Source organism: Pavona decussata, unplaced genomic scaffold, assembly GCF_977016875.1.
Source record: "Pavona decussata unplaced genomic scaffold, jaPavDecu1.1 SCAFFOLD_329, whole genome shotgun sequence".
In the NCBI taxonomy this organism is placed as follows: domain Eukaryota; kingdom Metazoa; phylum Cnidaria; class Anthozoa; order Scleractinia; family Agariciidae; genus Pavona; species Pavona decussata.
In genome coordinates, this window is record NW_028145717.1 from 1,208,899 (window position 1) to 1,228,191 (window position 19,293).

The following is a 19,293-nucleotide window of genomic DNA, read 5'->3' on the forward strand; positions in this document are numbered from 1 at the left end:
TCTTTCCGTTAGGACGCGAGTGATCTTTTGGTGACTAGCAATCCCGCCTTCAATTTGGGCTATTTTTAGGCCACTGGCCGTGAAAATGTATTTTTCCGTCTTTCGCACAATTAAAGCAGTTTTTTGAAAAATAAACTGCATCATGATTATCAACTTGGTAGTGCCTAACAATACACGAAATATGACGGAAAAGTAATTTTTATCGTGGCCACCATTTGCTCGAAATTTTCAGGCATTGCTTCTTAAAATGTTATTTTGAGGAATTACTGTATTTTAACATCGGTGATTGACAGTACTCTTGATACGAAATTCAAATTGTGACTCCATTTTCCAATTATATGATTCGAGGAAAGTTTGTGCTATTTATCCAGTAAAGGTAACTCCAATACGGGGTTGAAAACATCTCTTTTGGAGTTATAATCACTCCAAATATGGTAGGACCATAACCATGAGTTAAATCAAAGAGTTATTCTAAACCCTTGAAAATTACTGCACGTTAACACTAACTAAATATATTGTGAGGTAAATGAAGTCACTTACTCCATGAGTCACTGGTGTATCCTCCAAATATATACTGGCCGACCTTTATTATCGTCACGGTAGGACCCTTGTTATCGCACCCGGAGTGAAAGGTAGATGCAGCCCAACCATCAACGGACGCGTGCCAACAGCTCTTCCAGTAAGAAGATTTACTCTGGACGACAGGTTTAAGCCAGTTACTTAAAGTACCCAGGTAATTATCGTTGTTTTGCAGAATGGATGAATGTCGTAAGCCTTGAATTGAGAAATTATAAAAATGACAGTTTGACAGGCAAACATGAACGCTATACTTATTTTTAAGTAATGTAGCATACACGAGAAAGACTGGGTGATTCGATTTCCAAACACTCCGTCAAGGCGGTTGAAAAAGGAACTCGGCGCAATAGCTTTTCCAACCATTAATATTTTTTGGACGGATTCCAAGCAATAGTTCACTGAATTTTATAGATTTTATTTCGACCAAATAAAAGCTTTTATGTCTCCCTCCCGGGTGCCTTCTCTATTAGGTTTTTCACAGGGGACAGGGGTGAGTTCGTTGTGAGACAATGGCACAGGTTACTCGATTGAACCTTGGATCTTTACTAAATCAGATCACCATCGTATGATAATCACGAGACTCTCAGGACAATAACCTTTAAGCAACATCACGAGGCTTTTGGCCAAATGTTCACTCACAGTAAAAATACTTAGCCTCGCTTTCATAGTTAGGCAAAGACCCTTTATAAGAGGGCGTATCCATTAATTCGCCCTCTCAGTCTGCAAGCCTTAAACTTCAGATTTCAGGAAAATCAAGCAATCAACCCACCTGCGTCCCCGTCTTCCGCCCGTGTAATTATTGTATTTAATTTTCTAGCTTGCCTTTTTTCTGGCCCTCACCTTTGCTAGAGCTTTTAATACCTTATTGTCACCTCACCGTTTGTCAGATATCAGTTTGAGTTTTGTACTTTTCAATTAAAAGCGGCCATTAACAATGGCCAAAGTTTTATCCCAAAACGAAGTGAGTTTGTGTTATGTTTTTAAGGTTTTACTGAAGCGCTCTAGTAAACAAGCTTGGCTGTTGGCAATCAAAATTGATCTCTTTCAATGTTGCTCGCAACCGCAGAGAGGAGAAATAAATGATATTTTTTAAGGTCACATTTCATATTTCCAAACGGACAACATTTAAGCATTTGGTTGCTTATTTCTTTTTATACAAGTTTCAAAATGCATTTAAATCTTGCTTCTTCACGTAGGATAAGTAAATGAATAGCTACGAGCCTTATAAATAGATAGCCACTTGGATACGGGAAGTGAAGGAAGAGGAAAATGTTTTTGCGGGCTGGACTATTCTTTGAGTACTGCGCGAGCTATTTGCTAACAAAACTAGCTAAAATATATTTTATGTCGTATAAGTCTCAGCTTATTTAAAAAGATCCTTTGATCGGACACAATTTTAGAATACTTACCGGCATATTTATAATAGCAATCAAAGCCATTTCCGACATATCCACTGTTACACTTGCAGGAATAGGATCCACGTTTGTTTGTACAGGTGGCGAACTGATGACAGTAGGATGTCTGTCTTGTGCATTCATTAAGATCTGAAAAATAACTTCAAACGTTAAAAATGAAGTAATAGAATTTAAGCAATCTATTACCGTTACTTGTTTATTCCAAAACAGCAGTAACAGCAGTTGTGTATTAGAACTGCTCGGTTTCTCTAAAGTGGAAACATACACGACTGATGGTCTTAAACACGAAGGCCTGTTGTTAAATAGACTTCCTCTTTCTACCTTCGCCAGTACTCGAGTCATTTATTCCCTTACAAAAACACTCCATTAAATAAAAAGTAGATTTTCTTCTCGGAATACTTTTCCACAAACAATCTTGTTAGAAAACCACTGTTTCGCAGGGACTCACACAATTTCTAAGCCATTACCATAATTTGAACGTGCGCGCAACTAGACAACTGTCATCTTCGGTACCTCACTCTATTTATTCAGAATGTAAAGTATCCTGTTGTAAACGATAAAGGCACCCGTATAACTTAACACTGTTGACAAAATGTCCCGTTCTCTTTCGTCACGCTTTGAATCTCAGTACATTTTGTTTGGTCACGGGTGTCTCTTGATAATTCTTCACCAGTTTCACTTGTAATCAGCCTACCTTTCTTACAAGTATACTGATGGCAGTCACTGCACTTGACGTCATTCCATTTGTAGTTGTGCTCCACGCCAAGTGCGTGCACGCAGTCTTCTTCTCTAAAATTATTTGGTTGATTTTTAGCCCAAGCTGTAAAGTTCGCGGCTCCACGATCCGCCCAAGTGAAGCTACCCTCTGTGGAGATGTCATTCAATCCCAGCCAGGATTTTTCGCCATTATGACGATGTTGCAAAAACACATTTTCCTCATTATTGTTAACATCAACAAGGACTGAGTTTTCCTGACGGCATTTTGTCAGCGCTGTGGTCCAGTTTGTGCATGTTTCACTTGTATAATAACAAAATCCATTGAAATAACTCCAGTCAGGGTCACAGACATCTGCAAATTATTAGAAGAGATTATAAAATCCAGAACCGTAATAACCAAAGTATAAAACTGATAACAGGGGCACCCAACGGATCGTTTCGCTAAATTATCTGTTCGGGAGGCCCTTAATCCCTGCAATTTTCTAAAGGGAATTTTCACTTCGAACGTTTGTGATATGGGAAATTTAAGGCCTAGTGTTTTCGGATTGATAAAAATTTGGTTTCGGGTGCCGAAGAAAGGTCAGGTAAGATTTTCGGAAAGGAAATAAGACATAAGGTTTTCGAGAAGTGGACATAATTGCCCTAGCCCTAACCCTAACCCTAACCCTAGAATGACCGAACAGATAAAAATATTATAGCGCGGCCTAAAATGAACCTACAGAGCTTAAAGGCACTCCAAATAGCCGCCTAGAATGGCGTTGCAAAGGATTTGAGAGAAAACTGTCGTTGGGGACCCCTGTGATAATGCATAATAATCATTATTAGCCAAAAACCGGCCGTCGATAGGCCTTACCCGGGTTTTCGACGCCATTTTGACGGGCAGGCAAACAGGCTTGAAATAACAGTGTTTATATGGAAATCCAATGTCAAATAATTTTCATAAAACATCGCTTCTGAAGAATTCATGAATTGGAAACTTTTGGCTCTAGGAAAAGGATTTTAAGGAAAAAATTAAAGGGATGTAGCTGTGACAGAAAGCGTTCAGTCGTGTTTTGAACTTTCCATACATTTCCCTGTATTTTTCCCCACGAACTATTTTTAGTAGCAGTTCACGCCTGGTTCGCTATACAGACAAATGTATGGAAAGTTCAAAACACGACTGGACGCTTTTTGTCACAGCTACATCCCTCCATTAAAATCCTTTTCCTAGTGCCAAAAGTTTCCAATTCATGAATTTTTCAGAAGCAATGTTTTATGAAAATTATTCGACATCGGATTTCCATACAAACACTGTTATTTCAAGCCTGTTTGCCTACCCGTCAAAATGGCGTCGAAAACCGTGATAAGGCCTATTGTCCTTAATAAACCTAATGACATATCAATATACAGTATTCATGAATACAATTTGAACAATGACCAAACTTTCGTTTTTCATCGAAAAGCTCTAAAATGGAATTAATTAAAAACCGAGGCTCAATTCTGTTCCTCTCGTTTGCTTCTGCTGAGTGATCCGTATTTTACACATCTTACTTCTCATCGTCCTGTTCATGATAATGCAGTATTATTTTTTCTAGGTTACTATGCATTATTAAGTTGAATATACCAGGCAACAAGAAGTATTTACTGACCTGTAAGCACCGCATAACTACCTGACAGTGGATCATATCTGGTCTGGTACAATTCCTTGACACAGACTCTGAAGCCAGAGGAATTCATGTTCTGCAGAAGTAAAATTTAATTAATGCTTACTTGCTTCTTTAGTTGGCGTCAAGAGTTTTTTTCCGAACAATAAATCTATATACAAAACATTTTCAATAATTTATTTCGTAATTAACTGACTAGCCTGGCTGAAACATGAATTGCAAATTCTTTATTTATTTATTTATTTTTTTTTCACCATTTTCAAACTCACAGATTTTGTCTCTGACAAGGCTTTGTTAAAAAAGCAATATAATAATAATAATATTTTTAATATAGAAAAGCAAAAAAAAAAAACGTCAACAAGTTGAAAAATATTTTCCAATGTTTCCCTTTGATTCGTTATGCCGGACACAGTTTCTTGAAAGATTATTTTTCATTGATATAGTTAGAGTTTCGTAATACTTAAATATAAAAGTTGCTTCTATAAAACAAAGCGTTACCTCGATCCAAGCTGTGATGCCGTTGTGCACCGGAACCGAGTTTCCACTGGCCGTCGTGCTGTGATTAGCGGATATTAAAATCGTTGGCGTTGAGTTGTAAGCTCTTGTAAATGAAACAAACTGCAAATTAAAGAAATGTTAATACAACAGGTTTTATTGTTTTGTCTTTTATTTTTTACTTTAAATAAATTAATTAATTAATTTGTTTATTTATTTATACATATGCGTGTAATATCAATCGTCTTTCCATCTTATTTTCATTCTCGTCTCATCTCTTACAGTCATTTGCTTATAGAAATATATGCTCATTTTTTTTTTTTTTTCTGAATATCTTGTTTAAGTAATTCTTCTCGTTCTTTGCTCAAGGCCATTGATTATTAATTAATACAGAGTTCATGACTACATAGGAAAAGAAGATCTTATTAGACGAGGCTCCATGACACAGTTTTCTTAAAATACCATGGCACGCTATTAGTTTCCACTGCATCTCATGTGGTGTCGGTAAGCGTGAACATCACATGACAGCAGTTGATCACGGCCAGATATGAAACAGGGCTGCATGTAAGAACCTATGATGAATGTATGTACTTTGCCATAGGAAATACAAATCCACGTACTTTTAGATATCATACCGGACTCCATTCGTATATATCATACCGCGAAACTCGATTTTACAGTGTCTTGCACAGGGCGCATATTCCGCAAAAGAGTTCCATGCAAACTACAACTCCTCCATTGAGAAATTGGCCACGTACGTTTTAATTTTTAAGGCCCTTGCTTTCTGGATGCAGTGAAGTTTTTCTTACCTCACAGTATGCGTTGTTGTTTTCATCGGTTGGTGGGTTTGTGTTTGGAAAACTGATCGTTCCGTGCTCGTTAAACAGCGGTTTGTGGAGTTTGGCGAACGCGAACCAGTTCTGTCAAAGAGAAATAACAGTCTTAAATAGAACCCCTGAATACCAAAAAATAAATGTGAGAAGCCACTGCCAAATCTGCGAGACGTGTTATTGAAAGTGAATGTATTATTTAGTCAGTGACACAGGCATACTCGGAAGCCAAGTTAATTTAGAGAAGGTCTTGCTTGGAAAAGCGTTTTATCACTTAAGTATGCTTTTTTACCTTCGGCTAGACAACGTGGTACAAAAAGCCACTTTTTGAAAACCGGACAGTGCAGCCCTCCAGCCTGAATCTCGAACTCATGATCACTCCTTTCACCAAGTTCTTAGAAACTTATAAGGAAAAGCTTAATATAACACTTTTTTCAAAACGAAAGAATCTAACTTTTTTAGGTAATAATGATATATTTTTTAGAGCTTCTTATTTTGTAAAATTTTTGATAGTACGCTGTAGCATTTGTGCAACTTTCACTTCTGCCTAAAAAATTCCTCAAAACGTATTAACAACTTCTACCAATCAGGGAATTGAACATTAATGGTAGTAGCCTTGTACAAAACACCTATAGCTAAGAACATACCACGTTAATATCCTCATGTTTTCCATCAAAATTCTGCATTTCTCTAAGGCATGCCTTAAAAGAACTCTTTGTAGTATCTTCGAGCCAAATGAGAGCGGCATCATACTCATTCCCTGTCCTTAAATGTTCTGACGTTATAAGAATCACAGGCGCTTCAGCAAACTTGTCCTAGAAAATTACAAGAAAAGAGGTAGTTGAAAATAGAGAAATCAGTTAGTAAACAAGTATATTTAAATGTTTTTACAGTTTCCTGAGATTCCTGGCAGAATGAACATCCAACGTATTTATCTATATTATATATTTCGATTCCAAACTACTTAAAAATAGTTGTTTTACACAGAACAAAACTATGTCATGATTGACACTTAGATAATTGCTGATTGTATATAGAGTGCGGTTTTGGATTTTTATTAAATGTTGTTTTCTTACGTCCTACCTTGGGAAAAGTTACATCTGCACAGTTTGTCCCAGACCACCACTTTTGCAGCTGAATCTTTCCAGTCAAGCCCTCTTGTGGGGCTCCTTGGTACGCGATCCAGTCGACAGTTGCAAATGGGTTCAAGTTCTCCTTTTTTCTCCCAGTTTGCATAACGTAAACAGTGCAATTTTTGGGACTGATATTTTCACTCCACGATGTCACTGCGTCGTGGACTGTTAAGGAATCGTTAAGTTTCATATGATTAACGGTGACTTGAACGTGAACCTGTTTGTCCGGATAGAAGCGGTATGGAGGAAAAGCGACTGTTTTGCAGCTGGAATCGGTCCATTCTGGAACATGGAGGAGTTCTACTCGGCCTCGAACAATTGGAAAACCTGGTAAACAATTTAATGTGTATAACATTAATTGGTCAAACTAATAACTCACTCTTTGGTTGGTATCTGATCTGCAGCACCTTTTGCAATGTGATCTAGTTGCTACAGTGACAGTTGTGTTGATTAAAATCGCATTTTTGTTTTAACTTATAGTTCGGTATTAACCTCTCACCGGTTTGGTAGGTCCCACGTACCCAATTAACTTGTGGTCTGGCACACGAGACCCTGTTTTTTGGTTATTACGCTTCCGTTTTTGTTGTTAGCTGTCCTTTGAATATTCTGCAGATAGCCGAGTGAGTTCTTTGCAGAGTACAAGTTTCTCATTTCACTAATGGAGAATGTACAACTGTATAATATGGTCTTCTGTGGAGCTTTCATGCAAGGTATTATTATAGAGTATCTCTCTTACCTTCACAACTTCCTGGATGGTACACAAGGTTATTTTCCAGTCCTCTACAGTAACTTAACTCATGCCAGCATTTGTTGTCGTATGTTCTTCCATTCGCAGTGCACACTGGATCCTGATAGGAGGGACATTGTTCAAAACACTCACAGCGGGCGTCATGCGCACTGTACGTCTTACAAACTCCAAACCGTGGACAATGCACATTAAGGCAGGGATTGAGATCTGTGAAAAAAAAACAACAATTAAAAAATAACTAAATATTTTCTTTAATGTCATACTTGCGTGTAAAATGAGAGATTTCTTGAATATCTTGCTTATTGGCAGTGTAAGTAAAGATAAATAACTGTGGTAAAATTGCAATAAATGAATATAAATAAATTAATTAATTAAGAAGTTAATTAATACACAAAAAATATCTAAATATAATAAATGAAAAACCAACCTCCAATCACAGCATAGCTGACTGTTAAAGGGTCGTGACTGCTTCCTGATCCCTGTAAGTCTTTTACGTAAATCTTCATACCCTTAAGGCCAACTTCCTGCAAAAAATGATAACACTATGATAACACTTACTCCCTTTTTCATGTTTAGGTAAAAAGCCAGATCTTTATAATTAATAACTTTAAAAATAATTTGAATTTTTTCCAACGTCCAAATCCAAATCCTCTAGAAGGAATGTTTAACGTGTCTAGCTAGTTCAGCGGTTCATCCCTATGTGGAACAAGGTACGTTCTGATTCTTATTCTTGGGTCCACTTCCAAAGAAGGATTGTTTAACCTATCTAGTTCATCCGTTCAACTCCATTTGGAACAAGTTGCGTTCTGATTTTTCCCAGGGACCCTTCAAAAAAGAGGATTGTTTAACTTTCCTAGTTCAGCAGATCAATCCCATTTGGAACAAACTGTGTACTGATTCTTTTCTCAGAGTTCCCTCCCAAAGAAGAATTGTTTAAATTGTCTAGATAATTCGTTCAACCCCAGTTGCAGCAAATTGCGTTCTTATTCTTAACCCAGGGTCCCTTTCCACAAAAAGATTGTTCCACTTGTCCAGTCAGAAGTTTAAACCTATTTTGAACAAAGTGCGTTCTGATTCTTTCCTCGGGATTCCTTCCCACAAGAGGATGTTTAACTGGTCTTGTTCAGCAGTTCAGCCCCATTTTGAAGAAACTGTGTTCTGATTGTAGTCTGACGTTCCTCTTCCAAAAGAGGATTCTTTAATATGTCTAGTTCAGCAGTTCAACCCAATTTGGAATATAATTACGTTCTGATTCTTACCCCAGGGTCCCTTCCCACTAGAGGATTCTTTTACTTGTTTAGTTTATCCGTTCAATAACATTTGCAACAAAGTGGGTTCTGATTCTTTTCTTAGGGTCCCTTCCCACATCAGGATTGTTTGACTTGTCTAGTTCATCCTTTCAATCCCATTTAGAACAAAGTGCGTTCTGATACCCTCCTTCCCACAGGAGGATTGTTTCACTTGTCTTGTTCAGTCGTTCAAACCCATTTTGGAAAAATATGCGTTCTGATTCTTTCCTCAGGGTCCCTTCCCACTAGAGGATTGTTTCACTTGAGTAGTTTAGTAGTTTAAACCCATTTTCAACAAAATGCATTCAGATTCTTTTCTTTGGGTCCCTTGCCACTGGAGGATTGTTTAACTTGTCTTATTCAGAAGGAGCTAAACCCAGTTTAAGAGAAAGTGCATTCTGTTTCTTTTCTTAGGGTCCCTTCCCACAGGAGGATTATTTCACTTGTCTAGAGCAGCCGGTCCCTTCTCACACAGCAAAATCCCGTCTCATAGAGCTAAAATACGACAGCTGATAATATCATACCTCCACCCAGGCCGTGATGATGTTGTTTTCTGGGGGAACGAAGCTTTTCGCTTGACGGTCATATTGGTGATGAACGGACACAAGGACAACTGGTGACGCATAGAACGTGGTGTTAAAAAGCACTTCCTGAAAACGATAGATCAATGAATAAACAAACAACTGATTAGATTTATAAATCAATACGGAAGTTTTAATTAATCTTATCTAATAGTGAAGTAACTCAAACAGTCATTAGGAAAGAAAGTTTTTTCAGGAACTTTTTTTAGTAACTATAGGTTTTTTTATTTTTATTTTTTTTTCTTTATTTGATTATTTATCTAATTATTTATATTTGTTTTATTAAAGTTCATTTTACTACCCAATTTTGTTTAATAATTTACTTAAAAGAGCTGTAAGTTTTCAGAGGGCTCTGCAAAGGAATATTTTGACATAATGTATTTTGTTTATTATCAATTTGTGCCTGCTGGGTAATGTATTGATATTAATAAAAGAATAGAAATACTAATCACAACTGGTAATGTCACTTTGAGTGACATATATTGATGATATTATAATAATAAGGCAAGTTCTAATTTGCTTCATATTGAAGCGAGGTGACTGACAGCTGTCACTTACCTGACAGAATCCATAGTTGTCGTTAGCTGAGGGTTTGCCTTTGTTAGGAAAAACTGCTTCTTCAGTGATCGTAAAATTGAGATGAGAGCCATTGCCGAGGAAAGCGAACCAGTCCTATAACAAAGAAAAATGTCCATTATTATAACTAGTCTTTCCACCTATTTTAGTAAGGTAAATTAAAATTAGTGTACGTTTTGATGTTACTGCAAGTACAGGATGGTAGTCAGAGAAGCGACCTACCACAATTGTGTCCTGGTGTTTTCCGTCAAAAGGCAATAATTCTCGTATACAGACTTCAAATCCCCGACTTTCTAGATTTTCTAACCAAACATAGACGGCATCATTGGGTTTAGTACTTCGAGAGTATTTAGCGGTGACAAACACAGTAGGTCTTCCACCAAAGCTCTGCAAAACAATTTTTCGCATCAGTCAAATGATGATTTAATTTATACGTGTGCTCAATGCCGATTATTTGAAAGAATATCAATTGTTTCTGAAAGGTAACTCTTTCTTGAATACAAAGGTGGACGGGAGGGAGGCAGAAATTTCAATGGGGGTGTGCCCTCGCTGACCTTCAACGCCTGACACAATCTCCGGCCAATGTATCCAGTCTTTCCATACTCGTTGTTAGGACTACGTGGAAAATAAAATCCATTCTCGTTTTCAGGGATTGGAATCTTTGTCCGTTTTCCGCATTTGTCATCAACTATTCCCGCGCTTTTTTTAAAACTTGTATGGGTGCCCTTTGTAAGCTCTTGACGACCCACAGACCCACTCCGCAACAAACAGCCATCGGTGTGTGGGAGAATTCTGAACATAATGAAACAGAGACAGCTATAGACATCTTGGGTTTTTTGTGCTGCTCCGATTATTCGTTATGACAATTATCTTCTTGCGTGTAGGAACTGAGGCAAAATTGAATACCTCAGTTAACGAACAAATATGAGTCAGGGGAACATTCTTTTACTTATTGGTATTGTCTGAACGAGTATTGTGAATTTGGCACTGAATCTGCAAGATCTCATCCGAGATAGCATTGTCGTAAGGGTGGAAGACAAAAAACTCTATGGACATTTGCAACTGGATTCCTTCCTCTGAAATAGTGAAAAAGCAACAAACGTTCCCACAGCTGAAGGAAAATTTCCACGATGATTTGGCCCTCCACATGCAGAGACTCTGTCTAGCTACAGAATCTAAATACACAAAGAGTTCCAAAGTGGGTCACAGGGCAAAAGCTTGCAGATCTCGATCAGTAAGACAGTGGGTGAGATGAACTTCTCTGAAATACAGCATGATAACGAGTTCTTCCTTGGTGAACTTACTGAACTAGCTGCTGTTCAACGAGGTGCAGGAGATTCATGACCAGCAAAGGTTACATTGAATCGGTAATCAGCCGAATTTAAAGTGGATACAATTGCAGATGTAACCGTAATTCCGCCACGCCTGCACTACAATCTGAAACGAACCCCATTGCTAAGCAAGACAACCAGAAACTGAACTGAACTTTCACAGCAGAGTGACATGTGCAAGAAACGTTTGCTCGAGAACAAGTGAATTTTGATAGAAAATTTAGAGAGACCTCTGTTAGGAAGAGACCCAGCTTTACGTCTAAAGCTGACTCGACAGCTTCAGCAGTTATGACTAAAAGACTAACGTAGCAAACAAACAATCCAAGTTGTTCAGTTGACTGGGCGTCATGAAGAAAAGCTACATTATCACACTCAAAGAGGATGCGAAACCGTTCCAAGTCACTGTTCTAAAGACAGAACTCCGACAGCTCTATCAGACAAATTAAAAGAAGAGTTGGATAGAATGTAAGAAACGGGCGTCATATCCATAGTAGACCAACTCATTGATTGGTATGAGCCCATGGTGGTAACTCCATGAAAACCCAAACAAAAAACGCTGTATTTTGATTTGATAACCGTATGACTTTCAATGTCACGCAATTAACATTGAGAACTTAAGCTCAATCCTAAAAACACTGAGAAGCTTTCAGAAACAACACTGTCATTACTGATTTCTCAATGAACTCAAAGCAGATCATCAAAGCATAAAATTCGAGTCAGAGGTCAATCCTTGATAATCGTTTAAAAAAACACTTTTTTAATTCTAAAACGCAAATAGGGTTTATTTCTGGATAAAATCTCTTATGGCTATTTTGATTGTTGACAAAAAGAATATCATTTAGCTTGGGTTAAATGCGACAATTAAATTCGTTTTAGAGGTCCATAATCTTTTCTCAATAGAGATTAACTGTTTTCGTTATTGATAATTAAATTTAGGTGATGTTGAAAACTAGTCAAGATAGAGCATTATATAAATAACATATCCTTGAACACTCCTACTAATGGTGAATGATTCTACGCTGTTGAAGTTCATTCTGACCCTTGAGTATAAACGACGCAAGGTGGTTCTAGCTTTTGAGTCTATGGATCAAACGAAGTTCTTCATAATATTGTATATGAATGGCCTAAGAGTCGTTCTACGTTTGAGTTTGTGGATAGGACGAAATACTACTACGTTACCTTTCAAATGAAAGCTACTAAGCAGAAAACATTTCCGGAATATTTCGATGCAAAAAGAAATATTCAAGTGCAAGTGTCCAGTTTTCAGGTGTAGTACAAGTGTGGAAGTATTCAAGTGTTAAGTGTACCGTGATACTGCTGTTTTGCTGAATATATCTGGTCAATTCTGAATAGGTTAGCCTGTGGATAACTTCTGGCGTACTTTATTACAGTATTCCTGGTGCTATATGCTGCAGGAAAGGTGTCTCTAAACTTTGACTCAGAAGACAAAAATTCTTAAGTACGGTCTTAGGGTAGAATTGAAAAGCATCTTCCACTTGTGCTGATTTCCTGATTATTATGTTGCACTGTTTTGCACACTTTCATTCTAATTTTCCATTCCCTAAAAAGTTTCGGGAGTATAACGGTAAAAGTTGCACTTTCCTCTGATGATGGTAGTAATTTTCTGTGCGGCAGAAGATGCTTTTTACTTTTCAGTTGCTGGGTAAATGCTTAGTACGTCTTTTTATCAGCGTTCTCCTGTAGGTCTGTTTACTATGCTGCCGGAAAATAATTTCACTTTCAATTTTTGAATAAGATGTTTACGTTTTGGGACCTAGAGAAAATTGTTGTCTTTTTTTATTATTTTTCTCGGTGCTGCTTTTCTCGATCATTGAGATCAAGTCCCAGTTTTGGAGAGTCTGCATAAGAATTTCACCATTTAAGTGATATCTGTTGCCATCAAATGACGTAGTTTCCTGAGCTGAAGGTATAAGCATTGCTTTTTAGTGCGCACTAGAATGGGACGACATTGAGTATGTGCATAAGTTAACAGAACTGCTGAGGAAGTTTCATTGATGGCATTCCCTGTGAAACATTGGTTCTGTAAGATTCGATAGCTCTTTCTTCTTGGTTGTTGGCTCATATAAAAGGGAATATGGTAAGGAAATCCGAAAGGGCAACACTTGACACCAAATGGAACACCTGTTTACTTGATCTAACTGGGCAGGGCAGGCGGACCTGTTGGTTTTAAGCGTCAAACGGGCAACGTGAAAATTGAACAGTTAATATATCGTTAGCTCTAACGTCACTTCTATTCTCTAACCTGAGAAAAGGTGACTTTATCACACTTGGTTTCTGTTGTCCATGTTCCACTGAAAGTTAAACTTCCATGTGATATTCCCGGTTTGTCTTGAAAGGCCACCCAGTTGATTGTTCCTGTGCCATTTGTGGAGCCTGTTGCACGCTGACATAGCTGAAATCCTGAGGTATTTATCTCGGTTGCCCAATAGGCTGACGGTGAATGAACAATAGAGGAATCCTCATGACTCTGTGACACAAAAACACGAACCTAAAAGTTGAAAGGTAGAAGAGTACAAGAACGTTGAGCAGGAGAGTAACGTCTTACAAATAAAGATGATTCGTTTCTTTGGATTTCACAAATTGAGGCCGGGAGCAATGCCAATTGAGGTTATACATTAATTTCTGCCCTCTTTCCACAATCAAAAGAGTCTCAAAATGATAACAACAACTATTCCGAAGTTTGCTTAGAAATATAACTATAATAATGCTTGTATGATTGGAAAACAATCACTGTTTTCCTTTGACGTCGTCAAGAAGCTCAGTTGAATAGATTTTTCCGTGTATTGCGAGAGAACTTTTTAGGGGCCCCTTGTCACCACCCGCCATCACATGGCATCGTTTATTGTTTTATTTCAGTTTTGTTTTGTTTTCTCCTAAGCCATTCACTATCCCTGCCACGCTCTATTCCGAACGGTTTGTTTTTGCCGTTTTTGTCTTTTTGTCTAAGAATAAAATGACCCTACATAAAATAACTTGTAACCTTCTAAGAGACCATGCAACTTGATTCTACTGGAGCCTTATAGTTTGGAAATACATGCAAGGAAATGTAGGCTAATGACTGGTACACAATCACAGTTCTGTATTTCACAGGATTCGTGTGCTTTTTGTATGCTTTATTCACTCACGGATTACGAAGATTATCTTTACTTAACGTAACAAGGCAAGTGAAGAATCTTAGACTGAATGTTCCATTCATTTATTTGAGGTTCAATTGATGACTGTAACCCAGCAATGGCAAATATATTTTCCTTTTTCAAACAATTCTGTCTCTCATTCGATGTAAAAACAAACTTATATTTGTCGGAATCAAGCGAAAATTTGTTTAATGTGTCCCATTAATCTGTGAAATAACATGAACTGCAGCATCAAAATAGTAGGAAAACTAGATTTCCTGCTGTATATAAAACACCAAATTCCTTTCTAGTTGTTGGACACGGTATATTTCAGTAGGGGAATTCGTTCGCATTACATATCCCTGGGGTTCGAAAAAAAGAAAATTAACTTCCCCATCGATGTGATAAACAGCAAGTTGCCCCGGAATCACCATGGAGCTCATTGTCATTCTTAGAGTTATAAACTTACCGTTCCCGATCCACTGAACGTCTGAGGAAATACCACATTTGAGCAACGTGGCAATGTACAGTGATCAGGAACATCACAGCCGCTGTTGCAGTTCCACCCCTGTGGTGTCTCAGTTGAATTTATTCTTCCTCTCTGCATGGTGACACCTAAGGATTCAAAAGATAATCCGGTTTGAAGATATTGTATTTTAGGAGAGAATAGAGGGAAGGGGGTGAGGTGCTGTTAGTGGGAGTAAAGGTGCACCATACGGAAAGATAGTTAAAAATAATAATGATAATTTAGTGGAATAAATTGTGCATCACAGAGAGCACCACGTACAGAAGTAAAACAAGCCAAAATCAATTTCTTATCATGTTACAGAACATGAAAGTAATCAGGCACCATACTGTTTTGCAATCTGACAAGCTACTCGTGTAACAATGAACCCGAAATAGAACAAAACCTTTCAGTCTGCAAGTAAGAACTTGTACCAGCCCAGCAGGAAATCCCATTAATTGTTTTTAAAAGAGTAGAGGTCGCAAATTTGCTAGAAATATATTAAGGCTACATAAACAAGTCACGAACGTTGAGATATAATTGCCTCAATGAAGGCTATTCCATTCCCAAATGATGATTGAGAATCCTTCCAAGCAGCGTTTACATATTCAATGTTTTTGACGAATGTCAAAATATTCTAGCCCATACTACACACTATTCATGAAACGTAAAACCCAAAATGGAAAACCCAAAATAGATTGAGACTTCAGATAAGACTTTCTTAGTTGGCCATAAAATCCTGCAACCGTTTAGCAAAATTACATGGTATATTCTCACCGAATTTATTTAATTTCCACTGTTGAACTTCATAGGTGACATATTTAGTGGTAAGACTATTAAATTGGAAAGGGAGTGTGTACAGTCTTTATTTTGAGAACGCTATAGGAGGAAATATCTCCTCTAGTTGGTAAATATTCGCTATTCATTTAAGGTACTCGGGAAGGAGAGAAGATTGTCTGCCAAAAGAATGCTCTTGTGCTGAAAGTTATGCTTCAAGAGGGTAAACTGAAATAAAAACCTTATAAGCAAGTTTGGTCGGCTTGTAGACAGTTTTGATTTTTATATAAATAGGTTAACTACAAACGTGTTATCGTTGCCAATTTCAATGGATGCTGACATCTGTTGTCTTGCCAAGTAACTGCAAAACATGCTTGTCTACGCAACTTCAATTTTAGTTGTATTATTTGAACCAAGAGGTAAGTTAACTTTGCAAAAGTGAACTACACGAAACAAATAACGGAATTCGGTATCAATGTTGTCGGATCTTTCAAACGGAATTTAAGATTGGAATTCTCCAAGGACAGCGCAGGTTCGGTAAAACCCGGAAATCTCTGTACATATCCTTTTATAAATGGTACGAAAAGCTATTGTTTCATGAGTACTTCTAGAAGACGACGGACATGTCTGAGAAAGAACTAAATTTCATCGCGTTTTATGTTTTTGTTTCGTCTTCGTGGCAATGCAAGAAAATTTGGGATCTTCGTGCGGTGGGAAAGGGGGGGGGGGGGGGGGGCGTGTCCTTGATGTCCATTTACTTAGTAAAATTCTAACATTTCCTCAAATTATCAACCAAAAACAGAAACTGAAGTCACAAAAGAATAATTGAAATGCATGTTTAACTTTTCCTTGCAAACGAAATCTAAATTACGTCTCGAAACGTCTCGCAACACTTCGATGTCTACGAATGAACATGAACGTTATGGTACTCTAGCTTACCTTTCACGGTAGATGCAAAATTCCCAAGGTATAAGAGAAACACCAATGCTGATATTTTCCAATGATCCATCTTGCAGCAATATTGGGAAATCTAAAGCAGTAATCCTTGACTTGGACCTATACACGAGCTGTTTTATAACCCCTGTTTGACAACCCACGTGATTTCTCATACGTTAGCAAGGGTGTATCAATTCCTCTAAAACAATGATGGCATTTTTACAAGTAAACTAATTAAGAACTAAAATCTTGGCATAGACACCTCACCTGTGACATTTTTTGGCAGCGCAAATTTTAACACCTCACATTTTGTTTGGAAGGATAAAAAATATGGCTTTATTGTCTGCATGAACAAGAAAAATTCATCATGAATAATATCGTGCAATTTTTACTGTTTTACTAATCAAAGTATTGACCATTCTAAAGCGCGAGATAACACAGCTAGAAAAGAAGTTTTCCCGCCTTAATTTGAAAGAGCGCAAAGCATTCTGGACGACAGCTGCTTATAAACATAGCACTGAAACTGAAGTTGTTTCAGCGCAATTTAACTACCACTTAATCATAACAGCTAATAGATTTGTGATAAGATAACTGAGCAGCTTAATGTAAGAATAGATTTTATATCACAATGTATCACGTGAGAATCATTTGCCGGTCTGGTGGACACTCACTTACTCCGCCTGTCCCTTGTTTTCTCTTTGTGAGTTCTTCACTTTCTCCTACCCCTCCCGTGTATTTTCAGCTCCCTCCTTCTCCTCTGTGGTTCAAGTCTCATTGCCCCTATTTTTGCTGTTGCAAAGAATTGGGCAAGGCTCCCATTTCTTTGTCACATATCCGTATCAACGTCACTTTTGATATTCTGCATCTTGTGTACGCTTTTCCTCCCTCAGTCGACTTCTCTCTCTCTCTTTTTCGTTTGGGTTACCACCCCCTGTTCTCCTCATAAAGTAAACATTCATGAATGTGACCCTTGTCGTTAGACCGTGAAGAGTATTAAATTTAGTCTCATTTCTATAGTACAATAGAAAAAGTCAACTTGCGACCCTTATTGTCTGTAAATACCATAAACAATACTTCAGGATTCTAAATGGCAAACACGTATCACGAATAAATGTTTAAGTGGAAATATTTTCATTCTCGTTGTCGTTGTTTTATTATGCGCAGTAAAACTATCTGTATGCACAGTATCAGAAAGCAACACAGGACGCATAGCGTAACCTGTGAGCCTAGCGAAACTTAAAATGGCACGTGAATAAATCAATAAAATATATATACATATATAAAAGTCATAGTCTAGATGTCTGGAAGTCTAAAACTCATACAAATAACTATTCATGGCTGGTCTATCAATCTTGGTATAATATAACATTATCATGTTACTACTTTGAAAGTTCTTGCAATGTTCAGCGTCGCCGATAAAACTGTCTTCTGCATTCCGCCTAAGACTTTAGTAGTCTTTCGCCCAACCAGTGATCGCACACTTATTATTATTATTATTATTATTATTATTATTATTATTATTATGATTATGATTATGATTATGATTATGATTATGATTATGATTATGATTATGATTATGATTATGATTATGATTATGATTATGATTATGATTATGATTATTATTATTATTATTATTATTATTATTATTATTTAAATGACTCGCCTTTTCTGAAAGTTCAATTACGATCCCACTTTAAAGAAAGTTTCACCTCAAAAACTGTTAATAAGAGTCCCTAAAACACAAATAAAGTGACAGACATTTCCTCTTAGGAACTTTAGCTTCAGCAAAACATATGTTCCTCTGCATTCTAAGGAACTGTCCCACTTTGTTTGATATCAGAAAGAGAGCGGAAGGCTAGCAGATGTCACCCGTAACTTATTTATAACTGACCGTGGATGACAGTACACTTAATTTGGTTATTTTGATAAGGATGCCGCCAAGCTTTACACGTGCTCAACTTTTGTTCTAGAGACGAACGGTATTTTACTATGGATATTGTCTGTTTATATCGCTGTCAACTAAGGGCAACAGGTTAATTGCCACACGAGCATTGTTCTGCTGAAAGTTATTCTTGTCACCGTAAAGTAAAATCAAAGCTATAGGTAACGTTTTGATCGACTGTTTTGTCAACTGTCTATTCAAGTGAATTACAAAGTAAGCCTCTCGACTTTTGCTAATTGAATATAAACTGAATTATGGCGACGCCGATCACAACAATTCTCATAAGCTGCAGCGCTGACATCACGTATAGCACTTGCAAGTCAGAACTTGTTCAAGTTACTTAAATATTTTTGTCCAGTACTTGAACTCAGAGGTCAGTAAACTTTGCCAAAATAAAAATAGCTGCACGAAACGAAACAAGAACTTTCTTTGTCAATGTTATTGTATTTCCAACGGTCGAAATAAAGCTGTCATTCTCTTAAGAACTTGTCTAGGTAGGATATATCCTCTTCGCACGGAAGGCTTTCTGAAATTAATAAAATTAAAAGAATACTTCTTCATTAACTAAACATGCTGAAAGCCACTTAGACATTTTTCAAGTTGTCAAATAGATTTCATAACTAATCGGAAAGCAGTGCTGTTGATTTATTTGTTTTAGTCTGTAG

At 37.3% G+C, this 19,293-nt stretch overlaps 1 protein-coding gene across 1 annotated transcript in view; it reads right to left on the minus strand.

Moving 5' to 3' along the window:
- The window catches only part of LOC146453607 (uncharacterized), a 36,165-nt gene extending 19,341 nt beyond the window's left edge, over positions 1 to 16,824 (minus strand). Inside the window, exons 1-16 of the mRNA XM_085096422.1 lie at positions 16,690 to 16,824; positions 14,938 to 15,083; positions 13,598 to 13,843; positions 10,226 to 10,390; positions 9,986 to 10,099; positions 9,371 to 9,496; positions 7,985 to 8,081; positions 7,546 to 7,764; positions 6,760 to 7,136; positions 6,324 to 6,491; positions 5,656 to 5,766; positions 4,850 to 4,969; positions 4,337 to 4,427; positions 2,686 to 3,060; positions 1,986 to 2,120; positions 541 to 774 (exon numbers count right to left, since the gene is read on the minus strand). Coding sequence (XP_084952548.1) covers positions 541 to 774; positions 1,986 to 2,120; positions 2,686 to 3,060; positions 4,337 to 4,427; positions 4,850 to 4,969; positions 5,656 to 5,766; positions 6,324 to 6,491; positions 6,760 to 7,136; positions 7,546 to 7,764; positions 7,985 to 8,081; positions 9,371 to 9,496; positions 9,986 to 10,099; positions 10,226 to 10,390; positions 13,598 to 13,843; positions 14,938 to 15,083; positions 16,690 to 16,759 — 2,794 coding nt within the window. The 5' untranslated portion in view covers positions 16,760 to 16,824. The remainder of the gene's footprint in view (positions 1 to 540; positions 775 to 1,985; positions 2,121 to 2,685; positions 3,061 to 4,336; positions 4,428 to 4,849; positions 4,970 to 5,655; positions 5,767 to 6,323; positions 6,492 to 6,759; positions 7,137 to 7,545; positions 7,765 to 7,984; positions 8,082 to 9,370; positions 9,497 to 9,985; positions 10,100 to 10,225; positions 10,391 to 13,597; positions 13,844 to 14,937; positions 15,084 to 16,689) is intronic.
- Positions 16,825 to 19,293: the final 2,469 nt, after the last annotated feature.